The 9,116-nt window shown below is 56.7% G+C and overlaps 1 protein-coding gene across 2 annotated transcripts; it reads left to right on the top strand.

Annotated features, from left to right (window-relative positions):
* Positions 1 to 122: 122 nt before the first annotated feature.
* Reep6 (receptor accessory protein 6) lies at positions 123 to 5,092 on the top strand. Of its 2 annotated transcripts, none has more exons than XM_052164702.1 (5): positions 123 to 314; positions 3,349 to 3,442; positions 3,542 to 3,680; positions 3,808 to 3,976; positions 4,970 to 5,092. In XM_052164702.1, the coding sequence occupies exons 1-5, from the start codon at positions 200 to 202 to the stop codon at positions 5,005 to 5,007; spliced, it is 555 nt and encodes a 184-aa protein (XP_052020662.1). In that variant the 5' UTR covers positions 123 to 199; the 3' UTR covers positions 5,008 to 5,092. The 2 variants fall into 2 exon arrangements, with proteins under 2 accessions (XP_052020662.1, XP_052020663.1); XM_052164703.1 differs by lacking the exon at positions 4,970 to 5,092 and adding an exon at positions 4,570 to 4,688.
* The last annotated feature ends 4,024 nt before the right edge of the window (positions 5,093 to 9,116 follow it).

Genomic DNA, 9,116 nt, shown 5'->3' with positions numbered 1-9,116 from the left:
GGCAAGCCCCACCTCCTTTGTCCGCCCTGCCCTCCCATTGGCCAGAGCCGGGGGGCGGGGGCGGAGCCAGGGGCCGAAAGCGGAGGACCGGGGGCGGGGCCGGGCGGTGCGCGGGTGGCGAAAGTGGTGCACTCTCGGCGGCGCCGGTGCGCGAGGCTGCGGGCGTGCTTGAGTGGCCTGCCCCGCGCCCGCCGCTGCCATGGACGGTCTACGCCAGCGCTTCGAACGTTTTCTGGAACAGAAGAACGTGGCCACCGACGCGCTCGGGGCGCTCGAAGCCAGGACCGGAGTAGAGAAGCGGTATCTCGCCGCGGGTGAGCCTGGAGAGGGGCGCATGTCGCATGGTCCCCAGCGGGCACCGTGAGGTCCTGGGTCCCATCACTGCAAAGGGCGCATGTCATGGGTTCTAGATGAGTTCCAGGAGGCCCTGGGACTCCAGACCTGGCTCCCGGGTCCCATCCCTGTATAAGTTGCACGACCCAAGTACTGACTGGACACCTTGAAGTTTGTGTGCTCTCACCCTGGAAGGAGCTTACATCTTAGGTTTCCCACTGGTTATGGGAGGTCCTGAGAGCTCATACCTGGCCGCGGCATCCCATCTCTAAAATGGACTCTCATTCCAGGTCCCTGTATAGGAACCATGAGGTTCTGGGGACTCTGACCTAGAAGGAGTGCATATCTCAGGTCCCTGGTAGACCTGGCAAAAGGCCTCATGAGGTATTAGGCATCCAGACTGGATCTTAGGGTCCTGCCTGGAATCACAGCCAGGTCCCCAACAGGCAACCAAGATGTCCTAGGTCCCTATCCATGCAAGGCTCCCTGGGGGATCCTGATAGCATCTGGGGATCCTGACCCACCTGTGGGACCTCATCCTGGAATCCCAAGAAGGATTTTCATTTGTCTGCTGGGATCTCCTCCAGAGTCTTTGGAAAAGGGCACCCTCAGGTTCTACAGCAACTCTCCATGTGACCTGCCGCCTCCTGGGGCCCTAGCTGCATGCCAGGCCCCAAATCTGGTTTCTTTGCAAGTCTGGTTTTTCCAGTGGCCCAGCTGGCCCCTGTGTGGGTGGAAAAAACGGGACCATACCCCTGGCCCTATCAATCCATTGTGTATACCCCTTCTTGGAGAATGTCCCCACCTCTGGGACATCTGAGGCCCAGGCCGGGAGGGGACTGACCCGGCACCGGCACTGGCGCTAGACTTCCTCTCTTCCTCCGTGCCCCAGCACTATAGCTTTGAGTCAGTGTTTGTTGAGCTGAGGTGGTAGCTGGGGAGTGGGGAGTCTGCAGGGAGGGACCGTCCCTCCAAGCACCCCAATGTTTGTAGGTCCTCTCTTGTTTCAGACCCTTCTGCAGTGTGGTAAGGGTCTTGGTGCGTCGTCTTTCTGAAGTGATTTTAGCGTACTTCTTTTGAGGTCTTCAGAAGCCCACAGCCCTGTTCTGAAGTCCCTCTCCCTTCCTGCATCACAAGACCATGGCGACTCTGTGAAGGACTTAAAGCCCTTTGCCACAGATCCCCCAAGGCTCCGTGTACTGTGACCTCCTCACCAGCTGGAGGGCGGGCAGGCTCCCACACCCCCGTACTTGTGTGGCGGTTCTGACATCTGTCCAATTGCACCTGTGACTCAGCACTGTAAGATAGCCATTGGCCCGCCATGCGGCCCAGGTACAGACTGCACCCTTTGTCCTGTCTTTCCACATCACTAGGCAAATTGCATCACAGTACCCTGAGAGGGGGCAGCCAGGAGGGGAACTGAGGCCTTAGGCAGGGGCTGTGTTGGGAAACCCCTCACCTGTCCTGTCTGTTTGTCTCTGGGCCTCTGCTCCCTGTCCTAAGGCCTTTGTCTGAGATTATCCTCTCCCTGCTGAGGTTGCAGTTGAAAAGATTGAGGGGAGCAGTACACTGGGAGAGCCCTCTCCACCCCCATGAACACCAGAGACAGGGTGACATCCCCCCAGCTGCTTCAGGACCCTTATCTCAACTGCCCCAGACACTAAATGAGGCTGGCAACTTTACTGGGGGCAGTGGTACATAGGTCACTGCTGCTGCCCCTCCTTCTTCATCCTCAGGTCCCAGATAATAAGACCCAGAGCGGATGGAAGGAGGGGCCGGGACTCTGACCTTAGTCTAAGAAGCCCGTGTCCCTGCAGATAACAGTCTCTGGGGAGGAAGGAGGAGCCAGGGCAAAGTCCTCCCTCCCCCCTTTGCCCAGTCTCCGACCTTCACTGGAGCACAATAAGGCCCCAGATTCCTCCAGACACTTTCCCACAAGCCCCTAGCTCTTCCTTGGCACCGTCTAGCGGCAGATTCACAATGGCGGCTCCAGCTTTCATTGCCAAGAACGCCTTACAGGCCAAAAGGCTGCTCTGTGGAGCTCAAGCGCCCCAGGGTACAGAAGCCAACCCCCTGCCTCCTGCACATGAACAGCAGGTGGAAGAACAGAATCTCCCACCTTGTCTGCTTGGGAGGCGGGGTTCTAGCGCGTGCCAGAGAGAGACACAGACGGAGAGAGATCTTCTATCACGGTTCCAGCAATCGGCTTCCGTGGTCCGCGTGTTTTGGAATCCCCTCACCTGTCCTATCCATTCTAGTGCCTCTGCCTGCTGAGCCGTCTGGCCGGCTTCCCCCACTTGCTCTGTGAATCTGTAGCTCATCGCTTCAGGGAGACTGAAGCCCGTGGAGCTCCAAGGATGTTTGTCTCTGTCACCCCCTCCCAAGTTCTGGGCTCCAGACACACCGTAGCAAGCCTGTTCTTGGTGTATGCTGGGCTCCAAACGCCCGTCTTCGGGCCTTCACGGAAAGCATTTTGGCCACAGAGTTGTCTCTCTCCCTGTCCCTTTTGGGTAGTGGGATTTGAAAGCTGGAGCCCAGGATGCCACTGAGCTATCACTGTGTGGTCTGTTCGCTCTGACATCCGGTGGTGCTTCAGAGGCTGGCATGGAAGGGGCCAGCATCCAAGGCCAGCTTGGGCTCCACAGTAAGACCCAGTCTCAAAAACCCAAAACAAAACAGAACTCCCAAGATAGTCAATGCGGCAGAGCACGCCTCTAATCCAGCACACGGGTCAGAAGCAGGCAGGTCTCCATGAGTTTGAAGCCAAGCAGGACTTCATTGTGAGGAGGAGGAGGAAGAGGAAGAAGAGGAGCAGGAGGAGGAAGAAAAGGAAGAGGAGGAGGAGAAAGAGGAGGGAAAAGGATGAATTCTTGACCCAAAGCTGAGCCTGGGTATCAGTGAAGCCGGGTTTCAAGGCTGAGTGGGATTCACTGCCCAGGGCGTCACCAGGAAGGAGGCGCGGAGTGTCAGACAGGTGCCCGTGTCCGGCATTGCCCGATGCCCTTGTCTTTGCAGGAGCCCTCGCCCTTCTAGGCCTGTATCTTCTGTTCGGCTACGGGGCCTCTCTACTGTGCAATGTCATCGGATTTGTATACCCCGCATATGCTTCGTGAGTACAGCGGGCAGTCCACGGAGCGGGGGTGGGGGGAGGCTTCTGGTGCTCCCAGATGGCACCGGAGGGCCAACGTGTGCGTTCCCACCCGGACAGAGTCAAAGCTATCGAGAGCCCAAACAAGGAAGACGACACTGTGTGGCTAACCTATTGGGTGGTGTACGCCCTGTTCGGTCTAGTCGAATTCTTCAGCGATCTACTCCTGTTCTGGTTCCCTTTCTACTACGCGGGCAAGGTGGGCAGGCCAGCCAGCCGTGGGAGCAGCTCGGGGAGGCATGGGAGTGATTGTCCTGCTTGACAGTGCGGTGTGTCCCCGTGTGGGGGCAGGGCCCTGCGGCTGACGGCTCGGTGTCCCTCTGCAGTGCGCCTTCCTGTTATTTTGCATGACCCCCGGACCCTGGAACGGGGCGTTACTACTGTATCATCGCGTCATAAGACCACTGTTTCTAAAGCATCACGTGGCTCTAGACAGCGCCGCGAGCCAGCTAAGCGGAAGAGCATTGGACCTAGCAGCTGGGATAACCAGGGACGGTGCGTACTTGGGGCATGGGACTTGATTTCAAAACTGGATCTGTTTAGATTTTTTTTCCCCCTCTTTGAGTTTTCTTAAATTTTTTGTTTGGTTTTGTTTTTGTTTTTCCAGACAGGGTCTCACTGTGTAACCCTGTCTGGCTAGAAACTCACTTTGTAGACCAGGCTGGCCTTAAACTCATAAAGATCCATCTATCTAAGCCTTCCTCCCGAGAGTTAGGATGGAAGGTTCATGTCACCACACATGGTTAATTAGGTTATTTTGAGACAGAAAGTGTTTTACGTAGCCCAGGCTACCCTCCCACTCACTGTGTAGCTGAGGGTGATCTTTCGTTCCTGATCTTCCTGTCTCTGCCTTCTGGACACCGGAATGACAGGTGTGAGGGTGTCACCCCACCCTAGCTTGCTCCTGGGCCTCAGTTGACCCTCTGTCTGTGTCTGTCCCCATGACTGGATTTGCCTGTCTGTCCATTCGCTTGTTGAGCTTCCCGACTCTGGCTACACTCCTGTCTTGCATCTCGGCCCCCCTGCCCCTGCATGGCTGCACACTTCTCTTACTGTCCGCCTCTCTCTCCTTGGCTGCCGGGAACCAGTACTTCAGGCCTTGGCTCGGGGCCGGGCTCTCGTCACCCCAGCATCAACATCGGAGCCCCCAGCCGCTCTGGAACTGGACCGTATGTAATTCTCTGGGAGGGACTGTATGGAGCATGTGAATTCAGTGTGCATATGGTGTGTGTGCATGTGTGTGCGTGTGTATAGCGCGTGCTCCTCTGGGTATGCATATGTGCAGGTGCCCATGGACACGCCCGTAGACGGCCCCACGAGGAACAGTGTGTGCAGGCATGTGTTCAGATGTCTGCAGGGGGTGACAGGTTTGCCTGCAGAGCAGAGCTGACACCACATTCTTACCAGCTCTCCATCAGCCGCGCTGGTGGGAAGGTCCCCAGCCAACCTCGGCCACCCTCAGACACCATCTTTTCTCTCTCTCCACAGCCAAGTCAAGTCAGACCCCACTCCTGAACCACAAGTGAGGTCTGCTGGAAGTCTGTGTGCGGATCCCCCAGTCAATGACAAGGGACACACAGTTGACAATGCCCAGGCCTCTGACAATTCTTCAGACTCCCAGACAGAGGAGACACAACCACAGCTGCAACCACAACCGCAACCACAACCTCAACCCCAGCCCCAACCCCAACCCCCAACCCCGCCCCAGCCCCAACCCCAGCAGCAACGCAGAACCTCAAGTCCAAGTAAGCCAGTAGGGAGCCCCTCACGGGCCACGAATGGGCAGTCCCCGTCCCCAGTCAGCCCAGGCTCCGCGTCTGCCTCCCGGGGTCAGCTGGCCACTGGCTCTGTCAGCGGCTCCCAGATTCCCAGCAAGACCCGACCCCATCGCAGCCGGGGCAGTTTGACTCCCAGGGCTGCACAGCGTGCCCGGCTGCCCAGTGCAACACTGGGGACCGCTCAGATGCCTATGCGCTCTGGAGGTGCTTCACAGCCAGCAGGTCGGCCCTTGGGAACCAATAGGACAACAGGCCGCCACACGGGAGCCAACCAGCAGGCCTCTCAGGCCTCCGCAGCCGGCCGATCAGCAACAGCGGCCGCAGCGGCGGCTGCAGCAGCAGCTCCAGCAGCACCAGCAGCAGCAGCGCCAGCAGCCACAGCTGCACCCACTTCCACACAGCGTGTCAGTGTCTCCGCCCAGGGCTCACCTAGGGCCCAGTCTCCGGGCACACCCCCTGACCCCAACCAGGCTGGCAGCAAGGCTCCCGTCGAGCCAGGGGACGCGGGCTCCAAGAACACCAAGGGTCAGAAGACACAGGTGGCTGGCAGCGCGGAGGCAACTGAGCACCTGGTCCCCTGCCACTCTGATTCCTCTCTGGAGTATTTGTCCGAGTCCACCACGGAGATCACCTGTAAATGGCCAGACTATACTCACCAGCTGCGTTGCCCCAGACACTGCTGGCTTTTGCCACACCTTGCATATTAGAGCCACGATTGGACACGTGGGCCGCGAGACCGAGAGACACCTGCCCAAGGGAGCAACGTGAAACACCAGACCGCCAGAGCGCCGTACAAGAGCCACATCGAATAACTGCCCGCCATCGAAACACGTCAAACATCTGCTATGCCATGCCGCAGCGAGAGACACCCACCAGCCAGGCCTCCAGCCGCCGAATCCCGAGTGAGACACCTACCACACAGCCCCACGTGAAACACCCTCACAGCAGCATAAGACATCCACGAAGGTGCACGTGAAACCATCCCGGGGTCCCCCGTGTAACATCTCTCCTCCGAGACACACAATAAAACCACCCGCTCAGGCTCACAAGTGTGTCCGCTGAACTGCAGGCTAAGGCTCCTGGGACAGCAACCTTGGGTCAGGGCCCAGGGAAACTGAGGCAGAGGAAGGCAAAGTCACCTACCCTGGGTCCTGCCAAAGGGGCCAAGACACACACACCCCCAGGCAGGAAACCTATGTCCTCCTTGAGACAGAATTTCACCCCAGCCCAGGCTGGCCCAGAACATATGTTCTCCCATCTCAGTTGCCCAAGTTCTGACATCACAGCTATGAGCCACCATCCATGGCGGCCCTCTCTTGGGATAAAAAGATAGTGTTAGCCTTTACTCCAGATAGAGAAGGCGGCCACAGGCTAGACACAAGCAGAGACACAGGTCCGCCTGTGCGGTGGGGCTTATTGGGGTTACCCCACAGGAGCAGGAGTGACTCAGCACAGTCTCTGCAGATAAAGGTCAGCATGGCCGGCCAGCCCTCTCTCTGTTATCGTTCAAAGACTGGAAACGTTTCTTGGGGATTGTCTAAGGGTTTAATCGTCTGTATGTCTACGTGCTGGCCTGTGTGGGAGATGCCCGGCAAGGCCGGGGGCCGGGGCCTCTGGAGGAGGACTGCAGGCATGAGATGCTAGGAGCGTCTCTCTTGGCCCCTGTCAGACTTCCTGAGCCTCCCTCTTCTCTCCACTCCATCTTGCCTCAGGGAGACATGGATGTCAGGAGAACACAGCCACAGGCAGATCCATTATCGGGGTAGACCTGTGAGACTTGTCGGTCCGCTCCCCCTCTCCCCAGAAGCAAAGGTGGAAAGAGTGCCAGGGGTGTCAGGCAGCTTTTTAAAAAAATTTTATTATTAAAATTATTTATTATATGTAAGTTCACCGTAGCTGTCTTCAGACACACCAGAAGAGGGCATCAGATCTTATTACAGATGGCTGTGAGCCACCATGTGGTTGCTGGGAATTGAACTCAGGTCCTCTGGCAGAGCGGTCAGTGCTCTCAACTGCTGAGCCGTCTCTCCAGCCCCCAAGTCAAGCAGCTCTTGATGCACCCCTGACACTTGTGCCTGGTCTGCTGGAGTGCTGGGCTATGCACATGGGACCCGTGTGAGACCGGGCCAGTCCTGGTGAGTGCCCGGCAGACAGCTGGGGCCGCAGACCACGTTGGCGGTTAGATTTTATTTATTTATTTATTTATTGTTTGTTTGTTTGTAGATCTGCAAAGGAATCCCGCAATATCTGAATAGTGGGCCAGGGCTCCACCCTGACCACGCCCCCAGCCTCTTCCCTTCACTGAACCTTCCACCCCTGGCCCTTCAATTTGAATGTCCCGAAGAAGTATAGCAGTGAGGTCAGTCCTAAACCCCAGGATATTTGCTCTCAGGGCTGCAACAGTGACTGCTAGGAGTGACTTTGTCCTGTACAGTCTTAGGTAATGCAGTTTCTCCCAAGGATCTGCTAGGGATTTGTGGTTCTACGCATCCAACACGGTTTCCAGAAAACAGTAACTTGGAGACCAACAGTCCAATCACCCCGACCCTGAAGGGGGAACTAAGGTAGACACTGGCATATTGGGCTCAAAGCGTCACAAGTTCAAGGCTATCCGCTGCTGCATAGGGAGTTTGAGGTTAGCCTAGGCTATAGGAGTCTTTCAGTAGCATTTGGGCTGGGTGTGGTATGACAGGTCTTTAATCACAGCACAGACCAGATGGTCTCTGGGAGTCTGAGGCCAGCCTGGTTTACACAGCAAATTGCAGGCCAGCGATGGCAACATGGTGTGTTCAGACCAGCCTGGTCTATATAGTAAGACTGTCTCAAAAAAGTAATAAATAGAAGTGAGGTTGTCAAGATGGTATATTCTAGGGACAGCAGGAGCTGCTCTTCAAAGGTTCTGGGGCAGAGGGCCAGGGAGACTCCTGCTTCAGTAGGGGAGAAGGTCTGCACGTCTGTGGCCTGGGCTTTAGAAGGACCCCAGGTAACCTTGTATGACTCCCACCCCGTCCCAGGCGATGGTCCTCCTAGGCACTAGAGACAAGGTTTGTAACCACCACTTTGAAAATGTGGTCTCTCCAGGCAGTGGTGGCGCACACCTTTAATCCCAGCACTCTGGGAGGCAGAGGCAGGTGGATTTCCGAGTTCGAGGCCAGCCTGCTCTACAGAGTGAGTTCCAGGACAGCCAGGGCTACACAGAGAAACCCTGTCTCCAAAAACACACAAAAAAATGTGGCCTGACAAGTGTGGCCAGGACTCTGGGAGGGATAGGCTTGCTGAGTCTGAGTCGGCATGGAGGGAAGCCCTGGTTGGGAGGGGCTCCAAAGGCAACTGACAATAGCTCTTGCCCTCAGGTCAGCCTGTCCGGAGGCCGTGAATTCCTGGAAGACCCCTGTCAAGGCCAAACCCAAATGTTCAGCTCCTCACACTGGTGTGGCTCCTAAACCACAGATAAGCCTGCTGTGGGTTAGGACAGGATCTGGTCTCCAAGGTCATCACCAGCTACATAGTGACTTAGGGTCCGGCCTGGGCCATGTGAGGCCTTAATGGCTTTTCATCTTCATTTTTGTTGTTTTGTTTTTGTTTGTTTGTTTTTTGGTTTGGTTTGGTTTGGCTTGGTTTTTTTGAGATAGGGTTTCTCTGTGTAGCCCTGGCTGTCCTGGAACTCACTCTGTAGACCAGGCTGGCCTTGAACTCGGAAATCTGCCTGCCTCTGCCTCCCAAGTGCTGGGACTGCAGGCCTGGGACAGCAAGTCATCTTCTCATGGCCTTTTTATTTTCCCCTTAAGATGGAATCTTAATATGTTCGGGCCTCCCAGGGCAGCTCCTGGCTTGGGGGAGCCCAACAGCTCACCACG

This window comes from Apodemus sylvaticus, chromosome 20, assembly GCF_947179515.1.
Source record: "Apodemus sylvaticus chromosome 20, mApoSyl1.1, whole genome shotgun sequence".
Taxonomy (NCBI): domain Eukaryota; kingdom Metazoa; phylum Chordata; class Mammalia; order Rodentia; family Muridae; genus Apodemus; species Apodemus sylvaticus.
Note: the sequence above shows the minus strand (reverse complement) of the source record. Positions and strands in the feature narration are given on the sequence as shown.

Excerpts from the sequence above, each read along its gene's own strand:
- Reep6 (XM_052164703.1), top strand. The coding sequence starts at position 200 with ATGGACGGTCTACGCCAGCGCTTCGAACGTTTTCTGGAACAGAAGAAC. Across the intron at positions 3,681-3,807 it reads CTTTCTACTACGCGGGCAAG|TGCGCCTTCCTGTTATTTTG; the intron begins GTGGGCAGGCCA and ends GTCCCTCTGCAG. Across the intron at positions 3,977-4,569 it reads AGCTGGGATAACCAGGGACG|TACTTCAGGCCTTGGCTCGG; the intron begins GTGCGTACTTGG and ends GCCGGGAACCAG.